Source organism: Helicoverpa armigera, chromosome 6 (genome assembly GCF_030705265.1).
Source record: "Helicoverpa armigera isolate CAAS_96S chromosome 6, ASM3070526v1, whole genome shotgun sequence".
Lineage (NCBI taxonomy): Eukaryota > Metazoa > Arthropoda > Insecta > Lepidoptera > Noctuidae > Helicoverpa > Helicoverpa armigera.
Window position 1 is genome coordinate 12,887,225 of NC_087125.1, and position 22,252 is coordinate 12,909,476.

At 37.5% G+C, this 22,252-nt stretch overlaps 2 protein-coding genes across 2 annotated transcripts in view; one reads left to right on the plus strand and one right to left on the minus strand.

The window, feature by feature from the left end:
- LOC110379687 (SUN domain-containing ossification factor) overlaps positions 1 to 8,354 on the plus strand; it is a 79,405-nt gene extending 71,051 nt beyond the window's left edge. Inside the window, 2 exon segments of the mRNA XM_021339445.3 lie at positions 4,752 to 6,825; positions 7,012 to 8,354. Of these exon segments, the coding sequence (XP_021195120.3) occupies positions 4,752 to 6,825; positions 7,012 to 8,043 (3,106 nt within the window). The 3' untranslated portion in view covers positions 8,044 to 8,354.
- On the minus strand, positions 8,337 to 22,080 carry LOC110379688 (eEF1A lysine and N-terminal methyltransferase homolog). Its single transcript, XM_049852403.2, has 9 exons — positions 21,882 to 22,080; positions 21,245 to 21,803; positions 20,775 to 20,915; positions 20,228 to 20,346; positions 14,663 to 14,843; positions 14,032 to 14,209; positions 10,205 to 10,510; positions 9,681 to 9,809; positions 8,337 to 9,350 (listed from the first exon to the last, which is right to left on the minus strand). Exons 1-9 carry the CDS (start codon positions 22,058 to 22,060, stop codon positions 9,076 to 9,078), a joined length of 2,067 nt encoding a protein of 688 aa, XP_049708360.2. The 5' UTR covers positions 22,061 to 22,080; the 3' UTR covers positions 8,337 to 9,075.
- Positions 22,081 to 22,252: the final 172 nt, after the last annotated feature.

Sequence of the window (22,252 nt, forward strand, 5' to 3'; positions counted from 1 at the left end):
TTTTCGTGCTCTCCGAGGTAAGGGAGGGCCTTGCCATGTTTATTAGTCATAAATCCGTGGCCTGACCAAGCTAGTGCAGCTTAACATACTTACCTGCCTAAGTACAATCGGTTCTCAGTTACCACAACCACGAAGTTGAGCTGAACCTTATAATTTCCAAAGCTTTGAGCCAGTTTTCTTTTGTGTAGAGTTAAAAATACCATTAATTAGAAACAACAATATACCTCGGCCAAGTTTCAGGGTTTTCTGTCAAACACAACTGTTCATTTTACAGCTATTTCATAGCGACCTCTGTTTTAATAGTTTTTCAGTACAAGGCTGGCCACACCTTGGTCGCAAGGCCCTTTTGGAAAATGCTTCATATTTCATAAATATCTCGATGAATGACAAATTGACAGCATGTAATTTGAAGCTTCGCTGAAACTGAATATTTTTGTTGTGTAGTTATATTTCTATATAAAAAAGTTGCTGTTCATGTCCTTGTAAGCGTTGTGTATAAAAAGGCTGAGGTGTAGGTGTCGTATCATACTTACATGTACCTTAGTAGAGTTTGTCTTAGCTAAAATGGCGTACCGCACTTTTCTCGGTGCACCGATGGGGCTCATCAATTGAGCTTAGACAATTAATGACAAAAAAGAAATACAATAAAAGCAAGCCTTTTGCCATTAATTTGACATACGAATAAATCCATTGGCCAGCCGGAGAATCGAATCCAAAGGTCAGATGTAGCGCTAACCGAGCTGCTTACATTAAAAAGTCGGTTTTATTGCCAATTATGATTCAACTAGCTTCCGCCAGCGGCTTCGCCCGCGTGGTGTGTTGGTAAAAAGTAGCCTATGTGTTAATCCAGGGTATCACCTATCTACATACCAAATTTCAATCAAATCGGTATAGCCGTTTTTGCGTGATTGAATAACAAACATACATCCATACATTCTCACAAACTTTCACATTTATAATATAAGTAGGATATTGGAGTAAGTATATGTTCATGCAATTTGATAAGTAGTAGGCTTCTTTGCAATTTTCCAAAAGTGACACGATATTAAACTAAAATGGAATATGAATCAGCGCTTCCTACATATCGAATTATGTCTGTCTGTCACTCGATATATTTAACTTTATTGTAACATCGATATTGTTGTTCAAACTATAGGTAATTGATACAGTAATTAATCATTGAAAACGATATTACCTTTGTTTCTTAAAATAATAAGTACAGTTTTTTTTACTGTAAACTTATTTGTTGGCAATAATCTCTGCAATGACTGATTCAATCTTAATCATTCCTTCCGTGGATAGAAAAACTATGCAGTATTCGAGCTTTTTCCGGCATAAACCGTCGTTTTATCGTTATATTTTTAGTACCTATGTTATATTTAGAGCAGTTTTATTTTCGTTTAGTAACTACTTTCATAGTGTTTTATCAAAACCCTGACCGATTTAAATCAACAATGACTGCGATATATTGTTTGTGATGCGTATCGAAATCAAAAATATTACAAAATGTTGTAATAGTATTAACATTATGCAACCAGTATAATTGCTATGGGATATTACTAAAATACATAATAAGTGCATTATAAAAATATCAGTCGTACCTATTATGATATTGCGCATTTAGGTCATTTATGTGCTCAAAATTGTATCAAAATGGATTTCGTTTTTTTTCTCTCTTTCAATTTTCGAAATGAAAGAGAGAAAAAAAACCATCAACCGTTAATTCTTTACATGTATTTCAGAGCGACTTTCCAAATTGTTTCAATATTTTATAAGAATACTTTCTATAAACAATTTTACTCCAATACTGCATACTTACCTGTTCAAGTATACCTCTGACCTCATTTCCACAAAACCGAAGAACGTTCTTCGGTTTTTAATTCGGAATCCACTTACAGAAATTAAAATCGATCTCCAACTTATTGAAATTAAATGAGCCTTTCGACAGTTGAAATCGAGAACCTAGATTGGATTAGTGCTGTGGTTTCGAAGTACGAAATTTAAGATAGTTTGGTCATACTTAATTCTTAATTATTACGCCACGTTATTAAGATATTTTAAGCTGCGTAAATATACATAATATAGAATAATTCGTCAACAAAAGTCATTCCTAGTGAAAAACTGGTTCTCAGCTGCATCCAGTAAGACTGGGAGCAGACTCAAACATAGTTGGGGAAAGGCAAGTTGCAAGTTTATCTTAACCTAATGCGATAGACAGGACACAATACTACACAATAATAAATGAAAACATAAACAAACAACATCTATAAAATTAAAAGGGACAATAGAATATACAAATAAAGAAGGCACAATGAAAACAACACAGTCTTAAAATTTTGTTACACAAAAGATACAATAGTACACTTGCGAATCCACTATATTGACATGTAAACACATTTCCTGTTGTATGAAGCATATTTACGTTAACTATCTCTCTGGCAAGATGATGAGTCGTAACTCCAAAAGATACATGTTTTTATAAAGCACACATATCAACTTGAAACAGTCTTGTCGCAAATAAACATAAAATAAATCTACATACCTACTGAAAATGATCAAAGTAAGATAACCAGACGTTTTCCTTGACACGGTCACTCGGAACATCTGAAAATGAAGACTGTGTCTAATCATGAAAATTGTCCCCAATTACACATGATTGGCTCTTACAACACGAAACCTTGAACCCAATACACGATAAGAGAAAACGAAAAAACTAGGGACGAAAGCAAAATTCATAATGTGGAAAATTGTGACCTGATTTTTTGGGATCGATTTAACGCTTCAAGCTATCTTATGCGAGGCAGATTTGAACACGAAAATAGGTTCTTAAAATTAATGTATTATTTTGGACGCAAAATTGAGGCTGTATTTTTTCGAGTACTTTGGTCAACCCAGTTTTATGTAATCACTGGGCCCACTTATTATTTTATTGAAGAAAAATATGAGACATCCTCCTGCGCTTATCCTAATTTTATTTGAGGTCGGCGCAGCATGTTTTCTCCTTCCATTCTATCCTATCTGCCGTCATCTCACAAGTAACATTCTTTCATACCATATCAAATTTCACACAATCCATCCATCGTTTCTTTGGTCGTCATCTTCCTCTATATCCTTCCACATACATACTATGTGTAAAACAATATGGGTAATTTATCATTTAATAGGACTACAAAGTATACCACGTCAACACAATAAAATCTTATAGACCAGTCCATCGCCCTCCACAATTATTTAACAACATCACATCTCTATAGTGTTCGCAGGAACGCTTGTTTCAATTGCGCTCATTGAAGCCAATGATCATAAATCGTATGAAATCTTGGCGAGATATTCCGTCCCATTGTCGGCTGTGTGGTCCGACCAGCAATGCGGTATGGGCGCGCCCTAGCGAACCGATATCGGTAGAATGCGGCACATTTTTTATTGGTCTATCTAGTTTATGTAATGGTCTCGGATTGGTAGATTGTTTGCTGGAAATCTGATATGTGTACAGATTTTCATAGGCTTATGTTTAACTGATCACCAGATATAGTAACAAATAGCAGACAAAAATAGTAAATGATCACCAAAATGAAACTCGCATTTTAATGTAAAACTATCACCAAAGTTTTAACAATTTGCTATCCTATTTAAGTGAAATTACTCCAAAATAAATCATGTGTAAGCCAAAAATAGTAAATGATCACCAAAATTATACCACCATTTTAAAGTAAGATCATAGCCAAATATTTAAGCAAAATGAGTCCAAATAAATCATTGTTATCCCAAAAGTAGTAAATGATCACCAAAAGTAGTAAATGATCATCAAAATTATACCAGCGTTTTAATATAAAATAAAAATCAAAGTTTTTACATCTTGTATCCTGTTTAAGTAAACTGACTCCAAAAAAATAAGTTCGGTCTGATACAATAAGAGTTATAACATTATGGGGACCCTTTTCCTGCACTAGGGTGGACAATTGTCTATTACATGCCTCTAAACAGTGCGATAAGAGCGTGTTTTCGAGGGAGTGTATTGAGAAACACATTCTTCTTCTTCTTTCTCCTGCCCTGTTCCCAATTTTACTTGGGGTCGGCGCAATATGTCATTTTCTTCCATTTTCCCCTGTCACTCGTCATACTGACACTCACGCATGCATTGCAAGCCGGACACATAACTTAATATGGCATCTTAAGACTTTATTTGGTAATAAGCCTACATTTTATGGCAATCACAGTGACTTATTTAGGCAAAAATAATACATTAACTTGGTCGTCAAGAGTTGGTGATCATTTACTAAATTTGGTGGTCGAATACAATTTAAAGTGAAGTCGTGACTAAAATAGCTGGTACTATTACATTTTTAGACTTTATTTTTCTGGTGTTCAGTAGATATTTCTGGTTACAAAACTTAGGGTATCAAAGCATTTTATGGTGGTCATTATATTTGTTCCCATTTTCATACTGTCTAGTTATCGTTTGTGTTGCAAAATTCATATTATGTGGAAGAGATATGAATCCAAAGCTTATTAAAAATCGTCTGCAATATTGTAATTTTTGCGGTTAATTATTCGTGAATTATGGAAATTAATATCATTAGAGATTTAATGAAGCAATAAAAAGTAGACTTTATGATGTAATTTCAAAATGTAATGTTTTATGCAACATCGACGAAGCGGGAATATCTTAGGTTTTTTAATTAGGTATAATTTCCAACTGTACTTACTAGTTTTTAATAATTTCTAACAAGTACTGTTTTCCTCTATTACAGATTACCTGACACCGGGCAGCCTCCAGTGCTCATATCGCTAGCAGACAACGCCAAATTGGAATTGAGGCATCCAGACGAACTTCTGTTCGTCAACGACTCGGAGGAACACAATGACACCAAGATATTCTCCATCATCGACGGCGACGCCGTTGAAGATGACGCAGAGAAACCACCGGAAGACGTGGAGAAGGAAAGCACTGAACCACGGCTCGTCGTCAAAGCCAAGCCCGTGCAGCATGAGACCAGACAGGTAGAGGAAGCATTTCAAGCGCCGACGGTGGACATAGAAATCATCACAGAATCTCAAATCGACGAACCGAAAGAACAAGAAACAGAAAACATTCCAGTCAAACCAGAAACACCACAAGAGGACATACCCTCGTTCTCAGAGTGGGCACAGAAACAGCTGGCCGAAGCCGAGAAAAAAGACACAGTACTAAACCACTCGAGTCAACCTAGTCATAGTAATACGAATTTTAGTAGTAAAAGCACTAAATTGCGATCGAAGAACTACGCTTCGCTCGCGTGCGGCGCCAAGATCGTGGCCGTGAACCCCGAGGCCGGCTCCGCCAGCTCCATCCTGTCGCCCAACAGGGACGAGTACATGCTCAACACCTGCAACAGCCGCATCTGGTTCGTCGTCGAGCTCTGCGAGGCTGTGCAGGCGCAGAAGATTGAAATAGCCAACTTCGAGCTATTCTCCTCTACCCCCAAAGATATCGCTGTATATTTCAGCGACCGGTTCCCGACGAGGGACTGGGCTAGCGTCGGCCAGTTCGCGGCGCAAGACATGAGAGACGTGCAGAGTTTTGATCTTTACCCGCATTTATTTGGAAAATTTATCAAAGTTGAGATGCTCTCTCACCACGGGTCCGAGCACTACTGCCCGGTGTCCCTCTTCAAGGTGTACGGCACGTCAGAATTCGAAGTTTTAGAAAAGGAGAACTCGCAGCATCCCGCTCACATTGACGAGGATGAGGATGACGAAATAATAGACGTGCCAGACATTCCTGCTGCTGAAACAGAGCCCTCCAAGAATCTGTTCGGCTCTGCGAGAGACGCAGTGATGTCAATAATGAAGAAAGCGGCACAAGCGCTGGTGAAAACTGAAGTTCCTAAAAACGTATCCTTAGAACACAACGATACGTCGACAGACGAAACGTACAAACGGTGTTGTTCGCCCAGCCATATTATAGTGTGTGATAATTGCAGTGAGACGCTTTACAATGAAGTGTACGAACTAATTAGCTGTAGCTCGGACAAGTTAGTGAGTTTAGTGCGTCAGGTGTTCCTCCGCGAGACTTTGAAGTGTACCGGCATCTGCCAGCAGTACGGACTAGATTTTAAAAGTACAAAGACAATAGAGTTTAGTGATGAACGCGTCGCTTATATGAATGCTTTGTTCCCTCGAAAATATTTAGCCGCCCTCTGTAATATCTTAGCTATTAAAGAAAAGAAAGTTGTTTTAAACACAAGTTTTGAAACAGAACTGAATGTTACCATGAATGTAACTGTTGATGAGTCACCGCAAGCCGTAAGCAGTGAGACAAATTCAGAACTAGAGGTGAAATTAGTTCCAGATAAAAGTACAGCTTCTGATGATGAAAAAGCTAATGAGACCACTCTTTCGGAAGAGAAAACAACGACGGAAGCTACACCTGAAGGTACGGCTGTTCCCGTGGAGTTGCCGAGAGAGCAGCATGAGTCAGCTGATGAGAAGATCGAAGAACTTCCTTCGACTGAAGAGAAGCCAGTACAAGAGGCGCCAGAACCAACGCCTGAAATAGACAAGAACACTGAAACAGTCGTAGAGGAAAATAAAGATACCGTACAAAAAACTGATCCAAAGTATGTGAAAGTTGAAGTTGTCACAGAGAAACCAAAAGAGAACAACATTGTTGAAGAAGTTGTTGATCCCATAATCATAGATAATGAGAACTTTATGTCAGACTTCGATCAGATGGCGGTGGACCCGACACCCGCCGTCGGCATGCCTTCGTCGCAGAATCAGAACCAGGGGCAGGCAACGCTGCAGAAGGAATCTGTCTTTCTGCGGCTTTCTAATAGAGTGAAGGTTGGTATCGACTACTTCACAGCTTATTTTTTCGATGTACCTCTATAATCAGTTTATTTAATGGTCAAAAATAACTTCTAATAATATAACTTTCACTGATAAAAATAAGAAGCATAGTCACTCACCCATACTTTTTATTCTGCAAAAATATGTTTTATTAACATTTTTTTTTATTCTCAATTCCAGACGCTGGAGCGCAACATGTCTCTTTCGGGGCAATACCTCGAGGAGCTGAGCAGGCGTTACAAGAAACAAGTGGAAGAAATGCAGAAGACCTTCGAGAAGACCGTGCAGCAGATGACAGAGGAGCGACGCAAGAGCAACGAGCGAGAACAGAAATACCTGGAGCAGATGACCAGCCTCCAGGAACAGATGGGACAAATGGCAGCAGCCATGCATATCCTCATGGAGGAACGAGATAGCTGGTTCGGCAACATCAACTTTTTCAAATTCATCGTGTTCCAAACAATAATATTCGCCATAGCATTCTACTTCTTCTCCAGAAGACGAAAACCAGAACCTGTCATTATACCAGTAATAAAAAAGTCCAAAAAGAAACAAGACAGGTTCAGGAGAAAATCCGTGGAAGGCGTCAGTGGGCATGAGACTCCGTCGGCGAAGAAGCGCCGTCCTAGCGAGGAGGCCTTGCAAATTGCTAGACAGTCTACCGAAGAGATGATTGGAGATGAAGAAGACGGCGAGTGGCAAGTCGCTCGCAAAAATAGAAGAAGAAAGACATCTATAATACATAGAGCAGGGGAGATGGAATCCAAAGAGTGGACGCGACCAGATAGCATTGGCAAGCTTCAGGATAATCCCATACCATTAGACGAAGAGGAATTCTTCGCGCCAGTGACCGAACCTAAAGAATTCAGTGAAAGTGACGCTTCCAATCCGCCTAAGCGAGAATTACCAAAAACGAATGGTTCATTCTTCAACAATTTGAAGACGAAGACTATGAAAACGCGACGGTTGTCGTCGCCAGCGTTCCTGAGGACATTGAGCAGACAGAGTAGCAGGAGTACTCCTAGCCCGGTCGTCAGGACGATAGAGCCAGTGTTCAACGGCAACATGAACAAGAAAGCTGCGTCGGAGTCGCCCACCGGCAGCCTGTGGTCAGAATCCACGGAAATATCACAGAACGGACAACCAGAAAACGAGAACAGTGGTAGCAAAAAGAAGAAAAGTCTTAAGAACATACTGAAGAAAGTGTTTTGAGGAACTTATTGTAATTTAGAAGTGTCGTGTATTCCGCTTAATGTATTAAGCGTGTCGCTATTGTAATTTATTTCCTTGCGAATATTAATGTTTAAATTATTGTATATTTGTTGTTAGTAGACCTCATAGGTGCCAATTGTGATAAATTAGGGAGCCTAATTGTTAGCGTGTTAAATTTTAATTTTATGCGATGATGTTTGCTTGTGGATGTATTGAAAGGCGACAATAATGCGAAATTGGTAAGACGAGTACTAGTCTCGAGTGGGGAGCGATCGGTAAACAAAGAAACGGCATTAAATGCATTAATTTTATTCTGTTCTTTTATTTTATTACAAAGTCAATTACACCTATCACAGAAAGTTATACTTAAATAAATTGATAGTATCAACGATTCTACGATAAAATTAGGATAAAACCTACAGTATCCTGTATTTACAATCTCAGTTCATTGTCAACTTCATTCATAGTGTCAAACACAAAATATAATGCACTTAGACATAATATTTACAAACAGCAAGAACATCCTCATACATAATGTAAATATTGATATCTTAAAGTTATTAAACAACTTTAATAATAGCTTTGTTTGTTGAATTTGACTTGAGCACTACAACTGAATACAATCGAAATTGCTGAATAGAGTTATCAATCTGTATTAAATACTTGTTGAGCTTAATCTAAATATAAATAAGATCTATGGCATTAACAATATGATAAAACGTGACTTGCTTAGAGACAAAGTGAGCAAATAGTATTTTTATTAAAAATCTATATTACAGGGGTATTACAGGCCCGTGATTAAACCGTGCTATGGGGTTATCTAAACCTGAAATCGTACGACATTACCATCTATTGGCTTGGGCATAGAATCATATTTCGGCTTACATACCTTACATTTATTTAAGTTTGAGTTCATAACAGAAAAAACTGCTTTATCTCCCAAATCATATACTTCATTACTTGCAACATTATAAATAGCTGTGAGTTAGACCAACATCAACATAATATCTACTTACAATCAAATAAAAAATCTTATGAAATAATAGTTAATGACTGCATAAAATCTTTCAAGTCCACACATCTGATATCTACAAGTTTCTTATTCCGAGCACATGTGTTTAACTCTCTCACAGCTTTGTCAAAACCATCGGCATTATATAACTTAGTACTATTGCTAGCAAATATTATTTCATTCACTTCTTCATACAATTTGACGGATGTTAAATGCTTGAAGTGGCGTTTTAACGTGTCCATTATAGATTGCTGGAGTTCTACGTCGCGGCAGACTAAGTTTAGGATGAAGTGGCCTGAAAAAGAGATGGAGTTATGTTGGTATAAGTATAATGGTAAGTATAGTTTTGCAAAAAGCTCATGGTATCTTTGAAATATTGCCTACTTGTTTTATTATTTATTTTTTTAAGTAGACTCCGGTTGGGCACAGTTGCATCAACGATGCAACAAATGATGATCAAATGATGCAGTTTCGCAAAAGATGTTGGGTCCACATGATAACAAGAGTGATCAACGGACCATAATTTATACTGATTTCCGAAGAGATAGTTCCTACCAGAATTCGAAGCCCTCATAAAAGGCAATGAAAGTACCAGAACAATGAAGAAGTCTTAGTAATGTCTCACCATCATCCGTAAGTATTTTCTTAACATCATCAAGCACTTGGTTGTCGAGGAACTGTCGCGGAGGACACGACAGCCCCACCGTGCGGTCCTTGCTGTCCATGTCGAACATTACTGCCTCGTAGCGGTTACCTGAAACACCATGGAATTATTGTTGAAAGTAAGAACTTATAATTCTGTTATTTATTATGCTTATTTTTGTTGGCGTCTTGAAAAGTAAGCAAGAAGGAAAGTTAATCAATTATAGTAAAATAGTCTAATAAAAAATACTGAGTTAATAAAGTTGATCTGCTATGAATTATTAGCGAGAGCTGAAAAGAGTATTATCTTTAGTAAGTAGAAAAAGTAGATGCTAAGTGTATGTGGTAGAAAGCATATTTGCTTTTTATAGGATGAATAACAGGTAACTTCATAAGGATATGAAGTAATAGAATGAGCATTTAAATTGTTATATAGATAGATCTCAAGTCAGGTGACTTAAAATTAATTACAGAGTTATATAAAAATTTCACCGTAAAAATACCCACCATTCTTAACCTCATCCTTCAAGAAATCCAAGCCATCTTTAATCTGTACTTCCAACTTCTCATCAGTCTGCAACTCAAAATGATTCTTGGCGACCTCTAACATCGCGGGGTCAAGGTCAACAGCTGTGACCTTGAGATTATCGTAGCATTTCCTCAGGAACATACAGAGACTGCCTCCGCCTAGACCCAGGACAGCTACGTTGGTGGTAGGTGACCTAGCGATTTGAACTCCCACACACATGAAAGAGTGGTAGAGTGATATGTGGCCGAAATCCACCACTAGTTTGGTCTTGTTTTTCCTTTTTACTGTAATGTGAGAAAGGTTTTTGTTAGTTTTTGGAAAACTGTGGATGTGTAAGTATTAGGTCAAATCAAATCAAATCATTTATTTCATGTAGGCCTTTACAAGCACTTATGAACGTCAAAATTATAAATAAGTTTGATTCTAGTTGCCCATTCCAAAAGTAGCTTCCTATGGAGAAGAACGGGCAAGAAACTCCATGGTTACTCTTTTTAAAAACATAATAGGTGTTACAATTTGTATGTATTGATACATACGATAACAACATGAAAAAGAAATGTTTACAATATTTTTTGGGTTGACTTTGAGAAAGTTATACAGTACAAGTTGAACTAGGAAGTTATTAGAGAAAATTATTATACAAACTATTTTAAGAAGTTAATAAATTAAACAAACCAAGTTATATAAAGCAAAATAAAAAAGAAATAATAATAATAACAACATAACAGCATTTTGGCGCAACCTCTGGTCGACGCCCGTATTTCACGAGGAGGGTGACTGGACACGTGATGTTGAACGGGAGTGTGAACAAATACCAGAAATGGAGGAGGTCAATATTACCTCCTCCGACGTAGCCTGTGCAGCTCGTCCGATGCAAAACTGGAAATCACCAGGACCGGATGGACTGCACAATTTCTGGTTAAAGTGGCTGCAAAGTTCACACCCCTGTTTAGCATCACAGTTTCAGTCATCCTTAGAAGCCGGGTCGCTCCCACAGTTTCTAACAACAGGAGTTACCCATCTGCTCCATAAATCAGGCAGTACCGCGGAACCCAAAAATTATAGACCGATCACTTGTTTACCGACGGTCTATAAACTTCTTACATCTATTTTGAGATTAAAAATAAACCAACATATTCAAAAATATTCAATTATGTCAGTTTCTCAAAATGGATGTAAGAAGGGGTCCCGTGCTACTAAGGAGCTGCTCCTCACTGATATGGTCATCAGCCAACAGGTTCGACGATCCCGCAAGAATTTGTCGACATGTTGGATAGACTATAAGAAGGCCTACGACTCGGTCCCCCATACATGGCTTAGGCATGGGTACTGGAGTTGTATAAAATAAATACAACTCTACGCGCCTTTCTTGCGTCATGTATGGAGCAATGGAGAACGGTTCTTCACTATCCAGGATGTAGACAAATTGAAGGGACCGGCGATCCTGTTAAGATCGAGCGGGGAATATTCCAGGGTGACAGTTTGAGTCCACTTTGGTTTTGCCTGGCCTTGAACCCTTTGAGCACATTGCTAGAGGGTTCGGGGCTGGGCTATCCTTTGCGGAGAGGGGGTCAGGTTATATCCCATTTGCTTTATATGGATGATCTGAAACTGTTTGCCACTACAGAACTGCAGCTGATGAAGCTACTGAAGATCACTGAAAATTTCAGTAGTTGCATCAGGATGGAGTTCGGTGTGGACAAATGTGCAGTCATGCATGTAAAGCGAGGGGAATTGTGGAATCTGAGGAGTACAACTCTCAGATTCCATAAATCTGAGATCACTCTCCGCAAACGATACATATAAATACTTGGGTATGGCGGAGGGTTAGGCATCAATGTGGCTGTCATGAAACAGTCATTGCGGGAGCTTTGGCTTTGGCCGCCTGAATAAGGTCCTAAAAGTTCCTTATCAGGCGGCAACAAGGTTCGCGCCTATAATGGTTGGGTCATGCCAGTCCTGATGTACTCCTTCGGCATACTCAAATGGACTCAAACTGAATTGGATGCCTTGGATAGGAGAGTCCGCACACTGCTGACCGCAGAACGAATGCATCACCCACGATCGTCGGTGATGAGACTGTACATCCCACGGAAATGTGGAGGAAGAGGCTTTTTAAATGCAAAGACGCTCCACAACCGTGAGGTGTGCAGTCTCAGAGAATATCTTCTCAAAAGCGACGTGGGTATGCATCGTGATATGGTAGCAGTGGACAAAGGACTCACCCCGCTATCGTTGGCAAATGAGAACTGGCGCAGACCTGTGGTACTAACTACCCATGATCGCAAGGAAGTATGGCAGAGCAAACAGCTACACGGACGCTTCTTCGGGGCTCTTCATGGCCCCGATGTAGACTTCAATGCGTCCGAATCTTGGCTACGCTTCGGTGACTTGTTTGGAGAAACCGAAGGGTTTGTATGTGCAATTATGGACGAAGTTATCCTTACGAATAACGATAGATAAGAATAGATATATCGTGAAAGACGGGACGGTTGACATATGTATGTCGGGCATGTCACCATCCGGGTGAGTCTATCAGACATATTATATCTGGTTGTTCTCGTTTGGCTAATGGTGAATATTTGCACAGACATAACCAAGTGGCCAAGATTATCCACCAGCAGCTTGCTCTGCAATACAACCTTGTAGACCTTGAGGTACCGTACTACAGGTATGCGCCCGACCCAGTTCTCGAAAAGGACCATATCACGTTGTACTGGGATCGATCTATCATCACTGACAGGACTATTGTAGCCAATAAGCCTGATATTGTGGTGATAGATCGATTAGCGCGTCGCGCGATGATAGTCGATGTCGCCGTTCCGCATGACGAGAACCTTGTGAAAGCTGAGAAAGAGAAACAAATAAAGTATCTCGACTTAGCGCACGAGGTTGTCGCCATGTGGAGTGTCGACACGGCTGTTGTTGTGCCGATTGTCGTTACGGCCAATGGTTTAATAGCCAAGAGCCTCGACGAACACCTCAGGAGGCTCTCGTTGGGCGGCTGGATCAAGGGACTCATTCAGAAGGCAGTACTCCTTGATACGGCACGTATTGTGAGGAGGTTTCTGTCTCTGGGACCCTAACCACCGGTACCTTGGACCCTGTGCCCGATATCGGTGGCAACCTATTTTTTATATTTTTAAATGTTTTTTATTTTTATATTTAATATTTAAAAATGTAAATTATATGTTAGAAAATAAATAAATGATAATACAACATGATAAGAGCAAGAACATTAATGAGGACAGAGATATTCCTAGACAGCCTGCCAGTCGCCAGGGAAGCCACTTGTGCAATATAGGACTAACACCATACATCCTTGTCGTCAATATAGTCTTTGATTTTATAGTATGCTCTCTTAATAAGAGTAGACTTGACGACATTCTTGAATTTTTTATCAGTAAGGTCTGTTACACATTTAGGTAGCTTATTGTAAAACCGAACACTATTCCCTAGAAACGATTTGTTTGTTTTGCTTAATCTAAGGTAATAAACAACTTATCATTCGGAAGTCAAATCAGCACAAATTGCAAATGTACTAAACAGATGGGATGAAGATAGATGTGATTTGCCCTAAAATCGTGTTTTGTGGAGGTCTAAGATTTGGAACGATTTTTAAATCAAATAAGAATAAAGTATCTGCATATCGGACTATCAAACTGAGAGTCCATTTACCAAATAAAAACTGCTAAACACATAAACCAATTCAAACTTCTCTGAATAAATCCTAGGTCTTCATTTAATGTCTCCACTTTTATAACAGATATCCCCTATCCCCTAAATAGCTAAAATATATCCTCACCACTCTTCAACTTAGCTTCAGACTGCACGAGGAACTGGTTGTCCAAGAACACGAGCCTCCTGTGGGTAGCGCCGTCTACATCCACGTCCTCCACCACGAAGTCCCCGGAGAAGGTGGAGCTACCCTCGAACACCTTCACGCGGCGCCCCACGTCGCTGCCTAGAGAGAGGAACGGGATCTGAAAGTGGAAGTAAGTATTTTTATGAATGAGGGAAGGTATCTTAATAGGTAGAGTTTAAAAGAAATTGAGGAATCTTAAAGCTTTGTAAAAATATATATATGATGTTGAAATAATACGCACTATTTACTAAGTTAGCTTTTTATAAGAGAAAAAGAAGATGTAAAAAATTCCACGGAGCCGCGATAGACTGCTCATCCTTTTCCTAAAAATAGTTGGATTGCGAACAGCTCGGATGCATGGTGATCTTGCAATAAAATACTAGTGTCATTCAGATTGCTAACTGAATTTAATCACGAAAGTTTAACGTGTTTTTTAACGTACGGAGAGTTCAGTATGACAATATGACTTAGTATGGTGCCAAAGTAGATCACTGAACCCGAGTAGCTGTTACTAAAATGAATCTCCCTAAACATTAAACCACAGATTACCTTAATAGTTAATTAAACTCACCTGTCCCGTCAACCCATAAGGAATAAGCATTTTAGCGGCGTGAGCTAGTTCTTCTTTCACGGCGTCTAGAGACTCGAACTTGTGTCCTCTCCGCAGCACCGCCACCACGAGCCTGCCGAACCGTGCTGAGTCCTGCAGCTGACGCCGACCGGCCGGCGTGCCGAATAACCACTCTGATTCTCTGGAATATTAGATAAAATATAACATTAAAGTGGGTTACAAAAACCACATTTATTCAAAACGGATTTCTCTTTCCGGTCGTGTCGGATTGCCGTCCCATCGGGTTATGAAAGTGAAGGAATAGTGAGTGCACCTGTGTCTGCGCAAATGCTTGTGCACTATAATATGTCCTGCGCAGCTGGCTGGTCTCCTTAAATCCCATCAAAAACATTAAATGTAAAAAAAGCCAATCCTCTACGCAATTCCTCCACCGTAAAAAGTTTTGAGATCGCATAGAAGCCAAGTCCTGTTCAACTTTATTTGTAATAATAAATCAGTATTTTGTGACTATATCAATAGTTTTGTTCACATTACAATAATATTGACTTGGCCATGAGCACAATAAAGTACAAATATAATACAGCATATCTTGGAGAGGTGAAAGTCAAACATGAAGTTTAATATCACAGAATTAAATACTTTTAGTCTATTCAATTGTTACTAAATGACCGACAGTCAGTATCATCCAACATCAATGAACTGCACATGTACTATAGCGCATGTTTAGTCCATGGTGATCTCAAATTCCAATCAGTCCAATCGTAAAATCATGTCTATATAGAATTTATCAATTCAATGGTATTTACACATTATTTCAAGGAGCGACTTTTAACTTGAGCTCATGGCCAAGACAATATTATTGTAATGTGAACAAAACTATTGATATAGTCACAAAATACTGATTTATTATTACAAATAAAGTTGAACAGGACTTGGCTTCTATGCGATCTCAAAACTTTTTACGGTGGAGGAATTGCGTAGAGGATTGGCTTTTTTTACATTTAATGTTTTTGATGGGATCTAATTTATTTTTTGTAGGTCTCTTTCTTCTCTAAGTATATAACAAATTAAATTAACTTATATGCAACTAACTAAATATGTAGACCTAAACTAGCACGTAAACAACATTTTTTTAAAATAAATTAAACAATTTCGAAATTGTCGAATTTTTGAATCGAATATCTTTTAGAATAAAAGAGATTTATTTCAGAGGTAGATGGCGCTATCACATGAAATTATTTGTTTTTTTTTTTAAGTACTACTTATACTAAGATATGTAATGAAACCATAGCGCGATTTAGACCAGGACAACGCCATCTATTGAACGAGCATGCAGTATTTATCGCACTGCATTAATATGAAAGATTTTATCATTATTCATTTCATTTTAACCTAGCTTTTTTATTCATATGTATGTATATTTAATACATAATAACAATATACCACGCTACGTAACAATAAAACAAATAGTAACATTTTGTACATAAATAAATAACAAAGTTATCAATGCAGTCAAAATTCATACACAATGTTCTTGAAAAACCGCAAATGTAAATTTGTTTCCTATTTTTTTATTAAGTTTTAGGGTTTTTATAATTTTTTCTTTATATGTAGCTAAAAACCTATCTTGGTGCCAAATTTGAAGGTTCTAAGTTTGCTAGAAGTACCTTAGACTTTTGATGATCGGTCAGTGAGTGAGTCAGTGACAAAATGGTGTAACTTTGATCGCTCATAACTCGTAAACTATGTATTCAAATGTCTTGTAATTTTGAGACTGAGCTTGTTCTAATACTTACTCTTGGTCATCGAAAACCTAAACTCCTAGCTTTGTTCACATGGAAGATACAGGGGGCTGAAATAGCCGCGAAACGCTTCGAGAAAAGATGGTACGGCCGTGCCCGTTTTGCTCGAGTCTTGGCTGGGGCACTGCCGTGCCCTCAGATGAGAACAGCCGCCGTGGCCGAAATCGGCCGTGGACGCCATTACTATTATTATTATCCAAAACGGGTTTTGCATTTGTTTTTAAGTCAACGGTGCGAGAAAATGTAGTTTTGGGTTTGTATTTAATTTTGCTGTCGTCGAAATTATAGCTACTTTGCCACGATCTCCTGTAACTAAATTTTTGAAGGAATTGATTCTTTGCCTGGGTTGGAATAGCATACAGACTAATATTTTAGAAAATAGCTTATACTATTTTAGGGGTGAGCGTGAAAGAAAGAAAAACATTAACATCGATCGTGCAGTAAACACTGATACAGATCATTTTAATTGCACAAACGCATTCAACCGTGATAAATCAGTAATTTGTCAATGCTTCAAGCGAATGTGCTGAAATCTATCAAATTATAATGACTACAACTTCAGCCAGTCACGACGTAATAAACTATTCTCAACATTTGTTTATCAAATTAGCGTCTTTGACGCAAATACTATCATTTGGACCAAACTGCGTTTCGGGAGATGTGAATTGGGCCCAATATTTGCACCAACACTCGCCCTTGGCGTATCGTAGATTTTTTATTTTTTCAAATGAATCGTAAAGTTAATTAAAATAGAAGAAAGTTTTTTTAATTTTATTGATGACTGTTTGATCCCCTTTTAAGCTAGACTAATAAATGGATTCTAATGAAATTTTAGAATCGTCCTTATAGCTTGTATAATGTACAATATGGAATAACAAAGTTTTGTTTTCCAGGTACTGGAATTAGTATCCACGAGATGCAGGCAAAACATTGAGAGTAAGGTAGTCTGTAACAAAGCTCGCGATTCTAACAAACATTGGTACCAACATTGGCCCCCAAAGGCCGGCCTACAGTTGACCGGCGCACGCGCCGATGTCTTGTTGATCAACACTTCTATTAATATTCGAGTGTGCAACTGACTGGTGGGTGTGTCTTGTTTGCGGTATAAAAATATATCTACGTTGGTAGGTGCATGGGTGAAGGGTAATTAGCGGAAAGTAATTTAAAATGTTATTTTCATGACTGCAAAAAATATCCTATTTTTGAAAGCCAAAAGTGTAAACAAAACATACAAAAATTCATCAGTTTTGTATGAAAATAGTTCATAAGCGCAAACAAACGTAGTGTCTATTTTCTAGATCTAGGTTTTAGTCATCAATTATTTTTTTAACAACTGAATTATAACTTCAAAGGACTTATCAATTTTGATACGGGTGCTTTCATTACCAAATCTATAGCTAAAGTCCAAGGGGACAGCAATACCCAGTTCCACTTCCCAGATTGAAGTAAGTACAGTTAATGTAATTAAACCCTGTCATAATTAACAGTAACAAGGACAGCGCAATAATTCCAGGTGTCTATTTCTGGTCACCTATGATGTATGACCGACGGCTGGCGACATTAACGGATTCTCATGCTATGATGCTAGATATGAGGTAATCGAGACGGCAGAGATAAGTGGGGACATTTCGGTTTAATTTATTTGAGTTGTATTTAGATAGCTGAAATTGAGGTGAACTAAAATATTGTGTAGAAGTTACAGGTAAAGATATATTTATAGGTGTATTCAGTGGAAACTATTTTCCGTACCTGAAAAAAAATATAGCCTATGTCACACGTGAAAGAATATTTCCTTTAAGAGGAAATATTACCTAAAGATTTCTAAAGACTGAAAACCATTTTATTTCGATACCTACTCCTTGCCTTACGCCTCACCGTCAGCAATACATTACATTACACCAAACAAATCAAACAGACTGTGTAGTAAACAAGCCAGTAAAAAATAATAAAAACACATAAATTAGATAGAAAAACAACAGTGACTCCCTTAACCAAAGGACCGCCTACACTTGTCCTACAGTCCTAGTGTTTTTGTTGACAACAAGAAATGGCGCAGTGTATTCCCAAGAATAGAAAACAAAATCATAAAAATCATAATGGTGTATGTTGTCTGTTGATGATGTAATGTGTGCAACAACAGTTTTCCAGACGTTTCAGGATTTACCAATGTGTGGGAAGCGGCGAAGAACGCAGTATCTGGCTTGTTTGAAATAACTTAGTCTAGAATTTACTATGCCTGTTTTGTGTTTTTACCATGGAATAGGTGTTTTAAATTACGTGAATCTACGGAAGGTGATTCCAAAAAAAACTGCAGCTGTTCAGTTAAAAAAATTGGAAAGCAAAATATTTTTTTTATTTATTTTATGATGACTTGAGTATATTTTAAAATTGCAAGTTATTATTAATCCATTTTAGATTTTTTGAAATAGTTTTATTTTCTGCAATTCTACAGGTGCATTTTTATTTTCTAATGAAACATTTATTGTCCGAATTGCTGAAATACACAAAAAAGCTCCAGCCACAAAAATGCAGTACCTACCCGAAATTAAACAAATATCCTTGAAAATGCAAAACAAAAGTTTCTTAACACCAAATATTATTTTTCAAAATAGCACAATATGCACAAAAACACGAGCGTCCGAAAGCTTCCAAAACAATTTTATAAGCAACTGCGCTCGCGCCTCACGACTACACCTCTTTTTATATAAACTGAACTTTTTTATATACAAGCAATATATTGCGGCTCCTCACGCGAAACGAACATGAAACGTAATATGTACTTAGATAATCCTTAAAAAATTTTTTTTTTGGAAAATGTAGAAATGCGTCAATGGGGAGACAAACCTGAATACTATAATAATTATAGATCTTTAAAAACCGCAAATGGTGAATATTACATAGAGATCTCATATGTATTAATTTTGTGAATACATAATTTTAGTGTGATTTAGGTTACATTTTTAATCAGATTCCAATTTTTTTTTAAGAAAAATAATACCCAGGAATTTTCCCAGAATTTGGTGCTTTTATTTAAAAATAGGATCGATTATAAAACTCTTCTGAATACAGACATACAGAATAATTTCCTATTTCGCATGTAGAAACAGATCCTCTTTCTCAATAAAACAGTAAGTGGGCGATGTTTACGCGCTGCTACTATTTTTGACAGCCATTCACCAGACCGCCTGTATTTATGTGTTTATGTTGTTATAATTATGTATTCTTTACTGAAATAAACACATACATGGAATGCGGGCAGCCGACCCCAACATAGTTTGGGAAAAAGGCTCGGAGGAAATGGAATATCGCGGGTCGGGAGCATGTACGCCGATATACATATGCGCCGACCCCAAATAAAATTGGGATAAGGGCAGGAGGATGATGGGAGCATGTACGAAGGAACCACTTATAGGTGTCAGTGAATCAAGGAAGGTGCGCGTGAGATGTACATAGTTTGAAGACACTTGCGAGCCGCCATTACCTTTGGCAACAACTATAACGCAGCGTTTGTGGCTAAATGACAGCAGCAACACGACATATTGTAGGTATTTGCAACTTTTATGCATAACTTTAATAATTAATTTTAATAGTAATTTTCGACACTTTATTTTTGCCTATAGAATTTTAAAACTGATCTTAGATCTTATCCCAATTTTATTTGGCACCAGCACTGCATGTTTTCTACTTCCATACTATTCTACCAGTCGTCATCTCACAATCAATATTCTAAAATCAGCTAATCCATATATGTAAGTAATCTCACCTGCCCTGTGGTACTATGAAGACTGCATACTTGTTGATGGCCTGTGAACGCTTCTGGTCTACTACATACAGAGTGTACCGCGGCGTGTCTTCTCCTGGCTGCATCAGGTCCAGAGATACCTTCACAAATATGAATAAAGAAATGAGTTGATAAATAAAAAAAAAAGTAATTTAACATGTACAATGTTTTTATAATAGGAGTTGTTATAATTAACTTATATATACATCCTTATACACTCTTCCTATTTATTCCCTTATGTAATACCCTTATGTATTTATTTATATACTTACCCTACTGCTATGCCACAATCATCTGAGCAAGATGATTACCCTACTTACTCCATTATAATGATACCTACTCATGTACTACCCTTATATGTATACTACCTTATGTATTTTCTATATAAACTTCCCTATGTACTGCACTCCATTACATTCATTCCCAATTTATTCTCTTATGGTATGTGTAATGTGTACCTTTTGTACGTTTAAGATAAAAGAAGAGAGTCATTTTTTAATGCCTAAATAAACTTTGTCCATAAACCTACTTCATTATCTTCATCCAGGCTAGTTTTGGCAAGTCCATTAGTAACAAATGCAGCGTCCTGAGCTGACTTTACATAAGTCTTCAACTCTTCAGGGGTCTGTAGTCTCTGCATCTTCTCACCGGCCAGGCATAATTCTAATATCTGTCGAAATAATACAGTGGTTGTAATTACTAAGAGTTTTTATTTATACTTTGTTGCCCTTACACACATATTTTAGATTTTTTCATGTCTTGTCATTTTAATTAGAATCTTGTGTTTTATCAATATTTTATTACTATGACATTTCAAAAACTCCATCTAAATAATTTAATAGGTTTAAATATGAATTTAAGTTTTTAGTCCACATTAGGATTTACACGTGTTCATCTGAGCATTCATCATGAGAAAACCAATATTTTTTTAAATGATCTTCAAAAATTAGAAACTTCAGCATTACACATTTTTTTATTATTATAGGAATTAACACTTACTAATTGTGGCATTGCCTTGAACTTAGTAGCAACAACAACAAATACAGGTAGTGTAGGTCCATCAGCGTTTTCAGCATTCCTCTCTTCAGCTTCATGGCATCTCACCACTCGGAACATCCAAGACTTATCACAAAATGTCTCCAATAATTTACTTAAAATATGGCTTTGAAGCAAAGATATGCACACAAACCGACCTCCAAGCTTTAGAACTCTTTTGATTTCAGCAAAGTACTTGTCTATGGTCTTTTGCGTTTCTTCCGAATCGTCAGGCATGAGGGCATCTAAAGTACCTTTATCTAAAACTACGTTAAATTCCTCATCAGAGAAAGTTGTGTTCAAAGCATCCATACAGAGGAATTTCATGTTTATTCTGTGAGAATTTATGGAGTTCATTTGCTTGATAGCTACTTCTGAAACGTCTATATTTGTGATGTTTTCATATCCAACGTCGTAGAGGTCCGCGCTAAGGCTCGAATTACCGCATCCTGTTATAAGTATCGCATCCTTTGGCTTGATATACTTGTGTAACTGTCCACATAACTCCAAGTACTCGCCATACCTGGGAAATAATTCAATTAAAAGTAGTAGAATTCATATCTGCGTTTCAAAACAAGAATACAACATGAATATAACCTACCACTCGAATGCCTTGTTGCCGCGTTTTTTGAAGAATTTGTTCCAGTAGTCCTTTTCACTGAATTCCTTGTGGCTTTTAGGTAGTAGATTCATCTTGCTGATGTAATTATTAATTACTATCAAAATAAGAAAAATGTAACGCACATGGATTTCCTGCGTTTGTTTTTCTGTCAAATTCATTCATTATTTATGTGACAGTGACATTTTACCATAAATGCGAAAATATGTTTCGTTTCACGCAAGAAAATGATCATCATTACTGTAGACAGAAGTTTTCTCTGACTTTGATCTTTACAGAAATCTCAAATAAACTTTTTTACTTTACTGAACATTGCTATTTTCACATTTGCATAGATCTCTACACATCAGAAC

What these genes read in the sequence shown, in the direction of transcription:
- LOC110379688 (XM_049852403.2), bottom strand. Translation starts at nt 22,060, where the DNA reads ATGAATTTGACAGAAAAACAAACGCAGGAAATCCATGTGCGTTACATT. An exon ending in GCCTGGATGAAGATAATGAA is followed by an intron (nt 20,347 to 20,774) that starts GTAGGTTTATGG and finishes ATATTTGTGAAG; the next exon opens with GTATCTCTGGACCTGATGCA. An exon ending in TTCATAGTACCACAGGGCAG is followed by an intron (nt 14,844 to 20,227) that starts GTGAGATTACTT and finishes CTAATATTCCAG; the next exon opens with AGAATCAGAGTGGTTATTCG.